General features: G+C 42.4%; 1 protein-coding gene across 2 annotated transcripts in view; it reads left to right on the top strand.

Annotated features, from left to right (window-relative positions):
* The first annotated feature begins 1214 nt into the window (after nucleotides 1–1214).
* Nucleotides 1215–17811, top strand: part of MYRF (myelin regulatory factor) — a 184343-nt gene continuing 167746 nt past the window's right edge. Inside the window, exon 1 of one of the 2 annotated variants that reach the window (XM_056526788.1) lies at nucleotides 1215–1350. Coding sequence is in view for 1 of the 2 variants with exons in the window: in XM_056526785.1 (XP_056382760.1) it covers nucleotides 16379–16424 (46 nt within the window). In the remaining variant the exon portion in view is untranslated. Of the gene's footprint in view, nucleotides 1351–16035; nucleotides 16425–17811 lie in introns of those variants that run through there. The other variant, XM_056526785.1, reaches the window with a different exon arrangement.

Here is a 17811-nt window from a genome sequence, read left to right as displayed (position 1 = left end):
TTCAAGTCTATGAGAACTTCCAAATGGCTGGAGATATTTCGATACTTGGTCACATGTTACTTATATGTCAAATAAAAAGATATTATAGTTAATTTAACCCTAACCTACACCGTTACATGAAATATGGGTTTTTGTTTCAAGTCCCATATGGGACTTCCAGTACCTTACTTCACAAGCTCCGCTCTGCATCTCCTGGTGAATGTGTCAATCCGGCTTGCAAGCCACACCCAATCTCACAAAGAGAGGAGGAAGGGATATGAGAACAATATATGGGGATGGGACATGAAGTCAAAAGCTTCCTCCTTTGTTGATTTTCCAACAAGGATGAGGAAGGAAAATCCGGGCAACGCTTGGTACTTAGTTAGTATATATATATATATATATATATATATATATATATATATATATATTGTGTGTGTATGTATATCTTGGGCTATAGACAGCCTTCATCATGGTGTGTAAAATATAATTTATGATGTAAAAAAATATTTAATAGTGCGGTCTAGAAGACATAGAAAATCACTAAGATAAGGGTGTCTATAGGCTTAGTCACGGTTCTAAAGGTAATAAAGTGCAGCCCTGTCTGCAGCGAGGGGTGAGATTGTCTGATTCAGTGATTCATGTGGAGAAAATCATTACCATCCCAGACTTATGTTTAATACAGGAATGCACCTTCCACCCCTATAGCTGTGTGTACAGAGTTTCCCATTATAATCCTAATCAATAAGACAAATAGGGCACTCCTTTTATGTAGACAGGCGGTGAAACAAAAGATTTTACTGGGACCACAAAACCGAGGGTCATTCTACGCCATGATAAACTGAAGTTATATAATGTGTATATATATAATTTTTTCTTATAAAGAAATCTGAAGTAAACACTTTCCCTGAGTTAAGTGTGGTGTCCCGCTACTGTATTTCATACTGTACCTTGTGTGCTGGGTCCCCAAAGTCAGAGTTCCTTGGTACCCTTGGGGTCCGCTTGCTGGGATGGCCCCAGGTCACCTCTTCGTTCTTTGGTTTTGTGTGTTGCATGTATGTAGTTAGTGTAATGTATTGATCTATATAGTGTCTGCAGGACCTTAGGTCACATGACTAATGTTTCTACTGTGATGGTATGCTAAAGGACCTTCCAGGTCACGTGAGTAGTCACATGTTCTACCATAATCCTTTGTGTAAAGGACTGACAGTTGGGATGAACCAATCAGCTCAAGTCCAGCCCCTGCCCATATAAGGGAGCTGCCAGCCAATCCTCGCTCTCTTGGGTTCCGGACTAGCAGAGAGAGGAGATCCGTGCGACTTACAAGACAAAACCAGGCCTGAAGCCTAACAATCCCGCAACCTACTAACCGTGAGTTACTAAATAAATCCCTGCTAAAGCTTGCCTGACTGCTAGACCTAAAACCAATCCCCTAAATCCAGCGGAACAGCGTAAATCATTCTCCAGAGCTTATACTCATAAGGTCCCAACCGTCAGGATCCTCATGGACTGTACATATCATATGTAAAGACTGTTCCTGCTTTACCTCTGCATAAAATCTGTAGTAAAGTTTTTTTTCTACAGTTTTCTGAATCATCGGGTTGTGGACAATCATTTATTCCTCCCTATCTTTCATGGGACGGGTGGTGATGGGACAAGTATATATTGAGAAGCCCTCACCCTGGCGTCATGACAGTTAAGGGTTAGACCAGCACCCTTTCATCACTGCACAGGTACACCCCATATACCCTATAACCCACAAGCTTACCACAAAAGTTTGCAGGGAAATTTCCATGTTTGGCGAATAGGCAAACAGCCAGTCAGAAGTTGTGTTGCATAAAACACTCCTTCCATCACCATTTTGTGTATGGAGGGGGACCTTAAGAGATAATTGCCCTCACTGCAATGTCTGCCTTCTCCAAGTTGTACAGCAGCCTTCTCCCCAGTAATAGTAACAGTATGCCCCAAGAGTTGTGTATCAACCTTCATGTTCCTACAGTAAATACAGCTTTTTCCTCCTTACCTATCCCAAGTGTTAAAGGAAATCTGTCACCAGTGTCACCTGCACTAACCTGGTACTTACCTTGTCCCGGTCCGTGGCGGGGATCTCCTGTAATCTACTCCGGTATCTTCGGTCCGGGCACTGGCTTGGGGCATGGGCGGAGCTTAGTGACATCACCACTGCTGTTCCCAGGACCCAGCAGAGAGCAGCAGCATTAATGTCACTAAGCTCCGCCCATGCCCCAAGCTGCTGCTGCTTTCTGCAAGGTCCCAGGCAGCCGAGGTTACGTCATTAAGCCCCGCCTGTGCCCTAAGCCGGTGTTTGGAGCGAAGATACCGGAGAAGATTACAGGAGATCTCACGGACCGGGACAAGGTAAGTACCGTTGCCATCAGTGTCACCTGCACTACCTGTCGGTACCGACAGGTTAGTGCAGGTGACACTGGTGACAAATTTTCTTTAACAGCCAAATGTGGAATAGGTAAAGCAAAGCTATATCTCTTTTCCCCAATAGTCACGGCTAGAGATGAGGGAAGTTACAGTGATTCGATTTGTCACAAACTTCTCAGCTCGGCAGTTGCTGACTTTAGCCTGCATAAATTATAAACCTACAACCAGCACTCAATAAGAGTCCAAAAGTATAATTTCAAAAAGTGAAAAAGCTTTATTTAGGACAATTCAAAAACACAATATGGGACCCACCCAATTAAAACAACCCACCCTTAAAAATGAACCCCACAAAATAGACAGGGGATAGCTCATCTCTAGACCCTAGCATACATGAAAGAATCACAAGAATAACAAGGTCATAAAAAGTAATGTGGTCATGTGTCTAAGGTAGTCATGCTGGGTCCTGCAAGATCACTATGCCCCCGCCGCCGCCTGCATAAATTAGTTCAGCTTTCAGGTGCTCTGGTAGGCTTTAAAAAGGTGGATACAGTCCTAGCAACCGCCGAGCCGCAAGGTTCGTGACAAATCGAATTACTGTAATTTCGCTCATCTCTAGTCACGGCAGTGCCAACCTTAACTTCAGTAGTTTCATCAGATCCTTCCGGCAGATTGCCCCTACTTTCAGTAGCCACAATGGTGTCAATCATCCTCAATTAGTCACAACAGGACTTCTTCCCTCAGCGGTCATGTCTGTGCTTTCCTACTTAATGGGGGGAATTTATCATTGGTTTTATCCCTTTTTTGCTTGTGTTAAAACTTTTGGACAAGTGAAAAGTCACAGGGGGAATTTATAAAATTCTTTAGAGCCCTTTTTTTGTGTACAAAAGTCGCACATACGCCTAAGCACTTTTTTTGTGCGACTTTTGTTAGTAAGCAAAAAGTTAAAAACAGCCTTACCTATGCAATTTTTTTTTGCATAGGTAAGTTTTCACTTCGCAGCCGTCAGGTATTTATGATGTGCAAAAGACGCAGGCAAAAAAAAAGTTTCAAACCCCCTTTAAAAAGTCGCATGTCTGCTCCAGGTCTGACCTGGAGTACAAAACTCCCATACATAAGCAAATTTTCGCAAAAAAGTCTCACAAAAGTCTCATCTGCGATTTTTTGTTTTGCTTTTTGTGCTCCAATTTTATTATCCCCCTGTGAAAGTATGATAAATATGTAGCACGTCAGCAAAACTAAAGCAAAAAAATTACTTCAGAGCTTTCTTACCAGGGCAATGAATGATAAATGTCCCCCACAAAGTTTATGCGCAATTCATTTAGATTAATTCCAGAAAACAACTTGAATGTATTGTAACATTGTTAGCCTTTTGCAGCAGTCAGTGATTTATCAGCTGCAACTTTTTTAAATTGTCGCAAATTTTTTTAAGGAAACACTACAATTATTTTGCAATCTCATATACCGTATATACTCGAGTATAAGCCGACCCGAGTATAAGCCGAGACCCCTAATTTCAACCCAAAATCCCAGGAAAAGTTATTGACTCGAGTATAAGCCTAGGGTGGGAAATACCTCATCCCCCCCTGTCATCATCCAGACCCGTCATTAACATCCTCATCATCATCATCCCCTTGTCATCATCCCACACATCCCCCCTTGTCATCATCCCACACATCCCCCCCTTCATCATCCCCTTATCATCCCACACAGCCATCGGCTGTCCGGGCTTGCTGGGAGTTGTAGTTTTGAAACCTCCAGAGGTCCGCAGGTTGAAGACCACTGCGGCCTTCAACATCATCCAGCCCCCTCTCACCCCCTTTAGTTCTGAGTACTCACCTCCGCTCGGCGCTGGTCCGGTCCTGCAGGACTGTCCGGTGAGGAGGTGGTCCGGTGAGGAGGTGGTCCGGGCTGCTATCTTCACCGGGGGCGCCTCTTCTCCGCGCTTCCGGCCCGGAATAGAGGCGTTGCCTTGACAACGACGCAGAAGTACGTTGGCAATGAACGCACCTCTGCGTCGTTGTCACGGCAACGTGACTATTCTGAGGCCGGGCCCCAAGCGCTTAGAAGAGGCCTCCCCGGTGAAGATAGCAGCCCGGAACCACTATCCCACCGGACCACCTCCTCACCGGACAGTCCTGCAGCACCGGACCAGCGCCGAGCGGAGGTGAGTACTCAGAACTAAAGGGGGTGAGAGGGGGCTGGATGATGTTGAAGGCCGCAGTGGTCTTCAACCTGCGGACCTCCGGAGGTTTCAAAACTACAACTCCCAGCAAGCCCGGACAGCCGATGGCTGCCCGGGCTTGCTGGGAGATGTAGTTTTGAAACCTCTGGAGGTCCGCAGGTTGAAGACCACTGCGGGTGGGGGAGTTCACTCGAGTATAAGCCGAGGGGGGTGTTTTCAGCACGAAAAATCGTGCTGAAAAACTCGGCTTATACTCGAGTATATACGGTAAGTATATATTTAAATGTTTGTATCATATCCCCTCTGTCTTGTCTTTCTTCCAAGCTATACCTGTTGAGAGCCTTTAACCCTTCTTGGTAGGTTTTATCCTACAATCCATGTACTGGTTTAGTATCTTCTCTGAACTCTCTCCAATGTATCTATATCCATCTGGAGAGACGATACTCCAAGTGAGGTCTCACCAGTTGTGTACAGCGGCATAAGCACTTCCCTCTCTACTGCTAATACCTCTCCCTATACATCCAAGCATTTTGCTAGCATTTCCTGCTGCTCTGTAACATTGTCGGCCTACCTTTAAATCTTCTGAAATAATGGGGCCCAAAAACCCTTTCCGCAGATACTGTCGCAGTAAGAGTACGATACACCTCTATTGCACCCTTGCTGATTAATTTTACCTTGTACAACCTTGGGATCATGTGTGACTACCGATGTTTGGACCTTTCGTGAATGACTTTTTAGTCTGAATGTATTCATAAGTTACATTTTAATTTAGCTCTTTTTGGGAGGTAATTTATTTGCCTGATTTTGGAGCTAGTGTTGTGGTTGACACTCCTACTATTTGTGGTGCAGCTTGGATCCCCTTCAGAGGTAAAAAATTGGATGCTGTCAAAAATGGCGGGGTCCAATCTATCCTTTATTGTGGGTTCATGAACCAAAAGTGAATGATTTCAATCTCTGTGTTGCCCACAAAAGCAAAGGCTGCTGTAACCTTTCAGCATGATTGAAAGAAAGGATGGCAAAAGCATTCTGAGTTGGTGACAATAGGTAACACAACTCTCTGTTGCACTTTCTTTTTGTAAATTTGCTTATAGGTCATCATATGTAACATGAACAAGCTTCCTGTTTACATAGTGATAAAGGTCCTTTTTTTTTTTTTTTCTTTCTTACTTACTGTATACTACTAGGCATAGGACTTCTAAGTATAATTCTAAGCATAGGACTAAACCAGAGTTTCCCAACTGGTCTTCTGCCCACTGCACATGGCTTTGGCTTATCAGCTTTGACCAGGTCCATGTTCCAGGGAGCCTACAGGCTTTTCACCACATCAGGCCTCTCCAGGCCTGGCACACAAGGTATAGGACATTGTGTATAGTGGCACATACAAAGGCTTAAAGAGGGACCCCGCCCCTAGACATCTTATCCCCTATGCAAAGAATAGGGGATAAGATGTCTGATCGCGGGGGTCCTGCCGCTGGGGACCCCCGGGATCCCGGCTGCAGAACCCTGCTGCCATTACTGCACCGAGCAAACTCACTCTGGGCTTAATGCTGGGCGATACAGGGGCCGGAGCATCGTGATGTCATGGCTCCGCCTCTAGTGATGTCACACCACGCTCCCTCCCATAGACTTGTATTGAGGGGGCTGGCCATAATGTCATGAGGGGCGGAGCCGTGAGGTCATAATGCTCTGGCCCCTGTATCGCCCATCGTTACGGACAGAGCGAGTTTGCTCTCTGCAGTAATGACAGTTGGGTGCTGCAGCCGAGATCCCGAGGGTCCCAAGCGGCGGGACCCCCGTGATCGGACATGTTATCCCCTAAAGAAAAGAGAAGCCAGGAGAGAGGAGACACTGTAGTAGTCTGACTTAACACTGTAAAGACGCTTATTTTCACCTTAAGGCCAATTATAATTTTTTTTGTTTTGTTTTGTTTTTTTCCTCCTCTCCTTCTAAAAATCATAAGGCTTTCAATTTTGCACCTACAGACCCATATTAGGCTTGTTTTTTGTTACACCAATTTTACTTTGTAATGACATCACATATTTTATAATATAATCTGCAGTGAAACTTTGTGGGGTGAAATAAAAAAATACAGTTTTGTTAATTTTTAGGGCTTTCTGTTCTACACAGTGCACTTTTCAGTAAAAATGACACCTTATTGTTATTCTGTAGGTCCATATGGTTACAAGGGTACCCAATTTATGTAACTTATAATTTTTTTTAAAGTAGTAAAATAAAATAAAACTACATACACCAAAATTAGATTGCTTAAAATTTAAATTTTCTGACCCCTATAACTTTAAAAAATTTTCCGCATACGGGGATGTGTGAGGGCTCATTTTTTGTGCCATGGTCTGTAGTTTTTATCAGTACCATTTTAGTTTTGATGGGAGTTTTTGATCGCTTTTTATTTATTTTTATTAATGGTATATGAAGTGACAAAAAATTCTCAATTTTGGACTTTTGTAATTTTTTTTTAAGTGTACGCCATCAACTGTGCGGTTTAGCTAACCTTAGTCTTAGTTCAGACATTTACGCACGCGACAGTACATATGACTATTTTTATTTTTGATTACATTACATTATTTTATTTAAAAAATATGAAATGGGGGTGATCCAAACTTTTAGTAGGGGAGGAGCTTATTCATATTAACTTTTTTATTTAATTTAATTTAATTTTTTTTTACACTTTTAACTTTTTTTTATAGCCCCCATAAGGGGCTATACCATGCAATCTTTTGATTGCATATACTGTTCAATGCTATGCCACAGCCTGCTGAAGCTTCCTGGATCAGCAGATCACCAGTTGGATGGCAAGGAGGCAGGTAATCGTCCTCCCGCCGTCCTCTCAGCTGATTGAGACATCACAATTTTATCGCGATGGTCCCGATCAGCTCCAGGGATGGTTGCACTTTCATCAGCCTGATAGGTGATGCCCAGCATTAACCCAGGGTCCTGGCTGCTTATAGCAGTTGGGACCCACGAGGTTTAATACATGCTCATCCCATGAGCGTGTTTTTAAACGTTGGTAATGGGACCAGGGCGTACACATATGCCCTTGTCCTTAACAGGTTAAACTGTTATTCACCATAAATTAAAAACAAAAGGAAAAATTCACCATAATGTGATTTAGTACTTACCTGATAGACAGTAATGGACATGCTTAGGAAGAATCCATGCTTGTCTTGGAGCAAAACGGCTGTGTTTTGAGTCAACTGTAACACTGTGGCTATCTTTCCTATAAGTATGAGGTCATCTGGTAGCTCTGGGCAACTGGTTAACTTTTCCTCTGCACCGGTTTTGATAAATCTTCCCAGTGATGTATATTGTCAATGTATACAAATAAAAGAACTTTTAATGCAATCAGACAGATCATATCTAGCCATAGACAACTCATCTAAGTACTAAAGGGAAAGACAGGAATTCTACAGGACACTATTCACCATAGTATTGTGTGTTGACTAGTTCTATTCCAGGTATATTGAATAACCTATATATAAGGGTGTGGATATTTCCAAGTCACTAGGCTAGCAACGATAAAGCAATCTACTGAGGAGTGTATCTGTATCAAAACAGGAAGGTCCCAATAAATGTATTGCAGCCAGGGTAAGGTGAAGGTATGGTATCCTGGTGTAGAGTAGACCGCGTGGACACGCTGGCACGGCGGCTATAGACACCCGCCCAGCCTATTTAACTGTGTACCGTGCGTCGCGCCGAGGTGCACGCAATTCTGGAAGTGAGGTCACTTCTGTACAAAGTATCGGGTAGTTGCGGAAAGAACCTGCGCTGTGCATGTGTGCCTCAGGTTGGTCGCACACTGCATAGGAAGTGAAGTCACTTCCTGTCATGGCCACAATGACAGCATTCCACTCTATGGAGTGCATGAAGGGCGGATATGACGTACATAGAAGAGCATCGGGTTGATAGAAAATAAAGGTTAACTCTTAAGGGCCCAAGTAACAGAGTTTAGTTATAGTGGTAACTAATGATGAAAAGGAAGGGGGAAATATATTAAATATGGCATATAGTGATATACCAATTAGGAGGATGGTCCCAAATGATAATATATCTTCTATTATCCAAAGGAAAATGGGGATTACTTAAGATAGCCATTAGTAGTGATAAAAGAGAGATTATATGTAAAAAAAAAAAAAAATATATATATATATACACACACACACACACACACACACACACACACACACACACACACACACTCCGGCGCACACTACACAAATAGGGGGACATAGATACACTACTAAGTAAGTGAAGAATAAGATAAGGGGTATGCTAACTCAGTGTTGGACTCAGTGTTGATAACACACTGCAGCATAAAACGCTAAATAAAGCTGGCAAAATTGAGTTGATCATTGAGACCATTAGGGTGTACTGTGTCAATGTAAATATCCACCTGGTTTCTTTTTGTGTCATGATTTAATCAGTGTCTCCTACGAATCCCAGTCCTGACAGTTTCCAATACTTTGAGTGCTTTTTGTTAACATGGTATGCGATTGGTTTGTATCTTATGTTGTATATGTCTCCTATATGTTCTAGGATGCATTTCTTAAATTCTCTTGTGGTCTTTCCAACCTATCTGGCTCCACATTTACATATGAAAAATGTAGACCACATTGCATGTTCTGCAATTGGCAAATGATTTTGCAGGGAATGTATGGTTAAGGTGTGTGTCTGTGTACACTGGGCCTGTACTGATGAATCTACATGCCCGGCATTTCCCACATTTAAGGGTACCCATTTGTCTTCTATCAAGCCATGTTGAGGTGGTAGGAGGTTCAAAATGGCTATTGACCAATTGATCTCTCAAGTTCCTTCCCCTTCTATGTGTTTATAGAGGGGGTGTTGGTCAGAATTTCTTTAAGGTCCAGGTCTAATAAAAGGATCTTCCAGTGTTGATTCTGACTTCCATGTTTCTGATTTCCTGGGCCACAGCATCATATGTGCCGATAAGTCTAGTGATTGGGTTACCTGTTTCCCTGTCTTTAGGGGTGAGTAGTCTGTTTCTAGGTACCGTATATGCTGTTTGTAGTGCCTCTTTAATACATTTAGTTGCATATCCTCTTTCTTCAAAGCGTTTAGACAAGTCTACTGCTTATTTAAAGAAAGCTTCGTCTGAGGAGCAATTCCTACGAACACGTAGGTATTGGCCTTTTGGAATCCCTCTCCTAAGTGGTTTAGGGTGGGAACTTTCCCATCTTAGGAGGGTATTTCCAGCAGGAGGCTTTCTATTCTTCCTTCCATTCCTCTTTTGAGCATAAAGTCTAGGAATGGTAAATTGTTCTTCTGTATTGCAGAAGTGGAATATAATCCAATGTTATTAATATTTAAGGCTGAAACAAACTCTCGGAAGTCTCCTTTGTTACTTGACCAGACAATAAAAATGTAATCGATGTAACATACACAAATTATTATCGACTTTGTCCATTTTTCATTTTCTTCAGTGAAGACAATATTGTCTTCCCACCAGTCCAGGGTGAGATTGCATAACTGGGGGCACATAGGCTCCCCATGGCCATTCCTCTGAGCTGGTGGTAGAATGTTGATTTGAAAAAAAAAATATGGGTCAATATGTATTCAAAGAGGTCCACCCCAAATTTATTGTGTGGTTGTAGGTGTCTACTCAGAGTACTAAGGAAATAAGACGTGGCTTTGAGGCCAACCTTATTTGCGATAGATGTATATAAGGCCTCGACATCTATTGAGGCCATATACCATGTTGGTTCCAATACGAGTCCTTCCAATTATAGTAGTAGATCCGTTGTGTCCGGAGGTAGGAAGGTAGTTCCGTAACAAATTTTAAGATTTGGTCCACTTATATACCCAGGTTTTGGCACATGGAGTTAACTCCTGAAACAATAGGTCTGCATTTCAATGAGTTAAGCCTTTATGGATCTTAGGTAGACCATAGAAAGTAGAATTTTAGGAGAGTTTGGATACAGGAAAAGGAATTCATTTTCATTAAGAAGATTTACTGATTTTGCTGTAGGAAGTAACTTATCTAGTTCTTTTTTATGTTAGTTGGATCCATTTTTAATTTCTCATAGTTGTTTGTGTCATCGACAATGGTCATACACAATTTCTTATATTGTATTGCTGTGAGTATTACAAAGTTTTCCAGCTTTGTCTGCAGGTTTTATTACAATATTTTTGTCCCTCTCTAGGTTTAATAACCTTTCCATCTCATCCTGTGTATAGTAATGATGTTTCTTCACTCCATTTTCTTCCAGTTTTTTGAGATCTTGTGACATTAATTGGTAAAACACGTCAATGTTGGTTGTATTACCTTCTGGGGGAAATCTACTTCTACTAGGTTTCAAAGTGGTAAATGGACATTTTGAGTTCTCTCTCGCTTTCAGATAGTAGAGAGGATAGGGTCCGTGTTCCTGCGAGGTCTTCTACTTCCAGCCCTAATTCCATGCAGGTTCTTCTATGAACGTGCTTAAAAAATTTGTACCAGCAGAGTTTTCTACTGGAATAGGTTAAGGCCTTTAATCAAGGTGAATCTATCGAAGTGGGTAGTGGGTACAAAACAGAGCCCCTTTTTTATTAGTGATAATTCTGATGAGTTGAATGACCTGTAAGATTAATAATGGTGGATCCAGCTACTTCATAGTTTCTTTCTTCAGGTATTAAAGGGGTATTCCGGGCAAAAACATCTTATCCTTTGGATAGGGGATAAGATGCCTGATCGTGGGGGGCCTGCTGCTGTGACCCCCCGCGATCTCCCTGCAGCACCTGCATTCTATGCAGGGCTGAATCTCTAGTTTCGGAAACCTCTGGGTTTCCGGGACTGGAGACGTGACGTAATGCCATGCCCCCTCCATTCATGTCTATGGGAGGGGGCGTGACGTGACATCACATCCCCATTCCCGGAAAGGGACATCACGTCCCCAGTCCCGGAGGTTTCCGAAACTGGAGACACAGCCCCGCATAGAATGCGTGTGCTGCGGGGAGATCACATCTTAACAGACATCCTTTGGATAGGGGATAAGATATTTTTGCACAGAATACCCCTTTAAGTTTTGCGAGCTGCCAGTAGTGTGTCCTGCAGGCTGTATGAGGAGCTCAATTGTGTTTGTAAAAAAACTTGTGTACCTGATGATAAGGCAGATGAAGAGGCTCCTTGTGAGTTGGAGGAAGTTTCTGCTGTTTGGCCTAATGTCCTGAGTGTTCCTTGATTTGATGCTGATGCCTGTCCTAGGGCTCTTCCTCGTCCAATTCCTTCCACTCGAGTTACTCCTCCTCCTCTTGATGGGTTGTTGGTAGGTGCTCCTCTTATTTTTGTATGCAAATCGTCCTCTCTGTCCACGGCCACAGCCTCTGCCTATCACCCATGGTTAGTTCTTTTCCAGGCCACAAAAATATTTTGAGAAACAAAGTGGTGTTTTGTGTCGCACAAGGAATCTTGCAAGAAATCTGTACCATTATTATCCATTAGTATCATGTAAAAAAAAATCTGCAATATCCTGTGTATTTTGTGTCAAAAAGGAACAGAAAAGTTTTTACTTAAAGAGGTTTTCACTTCTCCACATGATAGGGAAGTGGGGGTTTGATCGCTGGGCTCCCTATCAATCATGATAATGGAACCCCGAATGAATGGAGCACAGTGCACATGTGTGACCAGAGCTCCATTCATTTTCTATGGAGCTTCCAAACATTGCTAAGGGCTGTGCTTCTTGTGAGCGGGGGTCCAACTGCTGGCCAACTTTTGGAAATGGGAATATCCTAGGAATATCATATAACTATTACTGGAATGTTGTTCCTCTGTTCAAATGAGTGGTTTAGGATTTATACTGTCCTTGTGGGTAATTTTATTCCAATGACTTGGATTGGCTGAACCGTAAAGCGTTACACTGCATTTAAAAAGTTTGGAAACCAGGTCAATCGTCATAGGAGCAAATCCCCATAGAAAACCTCTCCTACTCTAGACAGTTCCTGACATGGACAGTTGTGTCAGCAGAGACCCCTTTGGCCACTGAAAAGAACTTTCTGTGGAGCATACAGCAGCTGATAAATACTGGAAGGATTAAGATTTTTGAATAGAAGTAATTTACAAGTCTCTTTAACTTTCTGGCACCAATTGATTTGAAAACATTTGTTTTCCACCGGAGTACCCCTTTAAGGACTGCCTGGTTCCACATAAAATGTTAGGGACACTCCTTTGTGGCACCCATATGTTCTACTAATAGGGCATTGGTATATGATGTGTGTTTATGCATTCACTCCCTCTCATATTTTGCATGTGCATCCATTCAAGGACATACCAAATGGAGTAAATTTCTTAACAAATACATAATACAGTAGGGAACCCTAGTTGGATTAAATTTTACTAGGACCTCACATTCATTTAAATTGTGCTTACTGCGAACTGATCAATGTATAGGACGTGGATGTGTGATCTGTTACTCTTCACTATAGTTGTGACCTTTGATATTTGGTATGTGCATCTTCTGAAGTGCTAAACCATTCAAAGGCAGATAAAGTTGATAAACCTCTGAGATAGCAAACGCGTTCAGTTGATATTATCAAGGTATCTCCACCTGGTATTTGCAGGAGAATGGAACAATGTCCATCGAAGAAAAATGTTGTCATTGTTGTCACGGTGCAATCCCTTTTATTGTTGCCTATATACAAGGCCATCCGTGGTGTCGTGCTCACTGCACATCTCCAGGTGAGTGTGTTTCCACCTCCCCTTTATATGTTTATTATATTGGCACATCATAGCTTCCCGTTATCTGTTCTTTTTTTATACACATCTTCCAGATTTTATAGGTAATGTAGGAGTTTAGCTCCGTGGAGATGGGCAAGCGATGTAAAACACCAGTCAGAGATTTTTTTACCTGGAACATTGTTCAGCCATAGTGCCTATTTAGTAATGATGGGTGCAGAGTTTTGCAGGAAAACATCTTTAAACAATCAACAGAAAATTGTACCGAACAGTGTGACTGCACAATTTTCAACCTCATTGCGGCTGCCTCTTGGTTGCTACACGAAACCATATTTTAATAGGAAGATCTATGGAGAAGGAACCAACTTAATAAGCTGTTCACTTATGCAAAATACAAGTCGGGCGGCACCATTTCTTTTCAAGCAGATCTATAACATTCCATAATCTTTATCCTCTACTACCAACATGTCCCTCTACTAGCATTGTCCTCTATTTTCTATGTGGTGAATTTATCATAGGTCCTTGTCACTTATCTCTGTGCTTTTTCGTGTGTTTCTGTAAAAGTTTGCAGATTTGAGGAAAATGTATTAAAAGTTAACATCGTATGATAAATTTCACGCAAGTACACTAAAGAAGGCTGTTGTTACGCCGAGCGCTCCGGGTCCCTGCTCCTCCCCGGAGCGCTCGCGGCGTTCCCCTCTCTGCAGCGCCCCGGTCAGACCCGCTGACCGGGAGCGCTGCACTGACACTGCTGGCGGGGATGCGATTCACATAGCGGGACGCGCCCGCTCGCGAATCGCATCCCAAGCTACTTGCCTGTCCCGGTCCCCGGCCGTCACGTCCTGGCGCGCGCGGCTCCGCTCCTTAGGGCGCGCGCGCGCCAGCTCTCCGAGATTCAAAGGGCCAGTGCACCAATGATTGGTGCCTGGCCCAATCAGTCTAATTAGCTTCCACCTGCTCCACGTCCATATAACCTCACTTCCCCTTCCCTGCTTTGCCGGATCTTGTTGCCCTTGTGCCTAGAGAAAGCGTTTTCTGTGTTTGCCATACCAGTGTTCCAGACCTCTTGCTATCACCATTGACTACGAACCTTGCCGCCTGCCCTGACCTTCTGCTACGTCTGACCTCACCTCTGTCTAGTCCTTCTGTCCTACGCCTTCTCAGCAGTCAGCGAGGTTGAGCCGTTGCCGGTGGATACGACCTGGTTGCTACCGCCCCAGCAAGTCCATCCCGCTTTGCGACGGGCTCTGGTGAATACCGGTAGCAACCTAGAACCGGTCCACCGGTACGGTCCACGCCAATCCCTCGCTGACACAGAGGATACACATCCAGCCTGCCGAATCGTAACAGCTGTGAGATTAAAAACGTGTAAGAAAGCCCTTATTTAGAGCTCTGTTTGGGGTGTTGTAGATTGGCAAATTTTTTATGGATTGTGTTGTATATTTGCAGAATTGGCACTTTATAAATTTCTGACTTCTGTATGCACAACCAGTGAGAAACCTCTACCAGGTCAGTTTTGGAAAAATCACAGGGATGTGGAAAGTGGAATATGCTAAAAGATATGCGTAAAATATATTCCAAAATATGAGGACAAAAGCCAATGATAACCCCCCCTCCCTTGGTTCAACCACATTTTATGGGATTAAAGGGATACTCCGCCCCTAGACATCTTATCTCCTATCCAAAGGATGGAGGACAAGATTGTCTGATGTGATCTCCCTGTTGCACCCGGCATTCATTTAGAGCGTCGGGTGCAGCGCTGAAGGCTCATGATGTCACGGCCGTGCCCCCTCAATGCAAGTTTATGGGAGGGGGTGTGATGGCCCACAAAATGTGTCCCCAGCGGCAGGACCCATGCTATCCCCTATCCAAAGGACATCCAAAAATGTCTAGGGGCGGAGTACCCCTTTAAATCAATTTAATAAACATGACTGGACAATTTTATATCAATAAAACACTTTCTGCCTTTTGTCTCAACTAGAGATGAGCGAACTTACAGTAAATTTGATTCTTCACGAACTTCTCGGCTCGGCAGTTGATAACTTATCCTGCATAAATTAGTTCAGCTTTCAGGTGCTCCGGTGGGCTGGAAAAGGTGGATACAGACCTGGGAGACTCTTTCCTAGGACTGTATCCACCTTTTCCAGCCCACCGGAGCACCTGAAAGCTGAACTAATTTATGCAGGATAAGTCATCAACTGCCGAGCCGAGAAGTTCGTGACGAATCGAATTTACTGTAAGTTTGCTCATCTCTAGTCTCAACCCCAGTCCCCATAGACTGTAAGTGTCAGGAGTATGGTCTCACTCCTCCTGTTTGAATATTTAGTGTATAAAATTGTAACGTCTGATATTTGTCTTTATTTGTACCCTAAATATTGTAAAGCGCTGCAAAATTTGCTGGAGCTATATAAGTAAATAATATTAATACAACATATTTCTACATAATTGACACATGGCTGAAGTCACAGCCTGTCAACACTGAATGCTGCCCTCAGAATAAACCAGCTGGTTTAATTTAAGACATTTAGGCAGATATTTTCAAATTATTACATTTTAATATTTTTACAAGTTGTTTTTTTTTCCTGATACTTTGCTTTACAAAAGGACATTACAAAGTACTTAAAAGATAACACAAAGCATAGATTTGATTCATTTCTATGTGAAGTTTGGGATAAACTGCAGAGTCTCCAGTAGGGGGAGGCAAAAACATCTTGTTGGAAACATCCTCCCTTGGGAAGGAGCAGTAGGGAGACAAGTTACTATACTAAGCCTGCCACTGCCCAAAGAAAGGAGAGAAGGAATAGTTCTCAAGGTCCCAGAGAAAGCAGAGTCATGCTGCATGTCCTGCTACTTTAGTCTGTGTTGAGGACCAAAAAGTCTTGAATAAGGAGAAGTCCTTCCCTTGAGACACAGGGTCCCAGCCCTGGGAGAAGAGTCACTGGACAGTTGAGGTCACTGCATTGAGACTTCCCTATCGAGGAGCAGAGCAGTCTAGTGTGACCTGTGTCACCTACTGTCAGCAGTCTCACACCTTTACTGAGAAGACCTGCTGCCTGGGTCTGGGCAAGGCTAATGATCTGTAGCTTCATGGCAGCTTGGACTGTACACTCCTAGGACTGTGGGATAACCTCTAGGACAGAGCCATGGAAGTTGTGGATGAGACTGAAGCTTTACAACGCTTCTTTGAAGGTAAGACTGATCCAGGGTCTGTGCCCGGAATCTGTAGACCTAATCATGGGGGGCTTTAGTATTCGAAATGCCTATACATGTCTTTGTGAGTTGTATCTATTGCCTGACTTGTATAGATAAACCTAAATTTAATACAATTTTAACATCAGACCACGCGTCTAATGGCAAAACTCTTGGAGAGATATTGTTGGATGGAAAATAACTCTGGTCATATCGGAGAATTGTAACAGGTAATGACCCACAAAAGTCAGCAGGAACTTATGGTAAATTCTTGAAACGTATTTCTGTTGGTTGTAAATGATAAGACCTAAAGATAGTTGATCCAAAAGCTAAATCGCACCTACGGCCAGAATTTGTAATTTGCCTTTCGAAAACACTTCTAGCTGTCACACGGGCACCAGAATGAAGACATCCATGATTCATGTTCTCAATGGACAAGCATGGCGACTCACAAAGTGACACGTATATCGTCCCTAACATATGCAACCGTCTTATATGATATTCACCGTGACCAACCCAAGGTGACTCTCGCAAAAGTTAATGACGGTGAAAATGTGATGTCAATTCTCTTCCGCATAATAGTCCGGAGGAATGCGAGGAATGACCAATTTTACATTGGCTTTGTTTTCATACTCAAAAATAGCAATGGAAGTGGTGGCTCTCTTTTGGGCAGACTAGTTCTGAAATGTATAAATCATTTTGATATTTTTATGGCAATGTTTTAATTTTTTATGTCAATTTTATTTTTATGTTCAATTTTTTACTGTTGCTTTTGAAAGTTTATTATCTATAGTATATCTTAGACTGGTATTAGGGCTAGAAATGTGTAAATGTATTGAAAGGGTTAATCTAGAAATAGCAGCTAGGTTGATTTAGTTAGGGGGGGAAAAAATGTCCACCAGTTCACAACCAAAAATCTTTTTCCTGACTGCCAGGTGGATTTGTGTTCAGTTACATGATGTTCTGAAAAAGTAAAAAATTTCCTGGTAACAATATCTAAGACTGTTGTTGCCAATTGATAACAAATTTAGTTTGGAATTTATGTTGGAATATTAGGGATTTTTTTTTATTTTTTTTTTACACCTGGACAAAATATATATTTTTCAACACAAAGAATCATTGCAACTTTGCAATGTATTTCACAATTAGACTCCGAATTAAAACATGGCTAGTTTTCTTTTGTTGTTGTTGTTGTGTATTTTATTTTATTTATTTATTTTTTTTGTGGGGAGGTACTAAGAGATCCTAAGGGGTTGGTCAACAGATACATAACATTAGGTACTCAGTAAAAAAAAAAAAAATGCATTAAAATTATGCATATCAAGTATAAATTCACATATGGCAGATGTTTTTGCAGAAATTCCTGCAATTGTCCAATTCATCTGAA

The sequence above is a fragment of the Hyla sarda genome, chromosome 6, assembly GCF_029499605.1.
Source record: "Hyla sarda isolate aHylSar1 chromosome 6, aHylSar1.hap1, whole genome shotgun sequence".
Classification (NCBI taxonomy): Eukaryota; Metazoa; Chordata; class Amphibia; order Anura; family Hylidae; genus Hyla; species Hyla sarda.
Note: the sequence above shows the minus strand (reverse complement) of the source record. Positions and strands in the feature narration are given on the sequence as shown.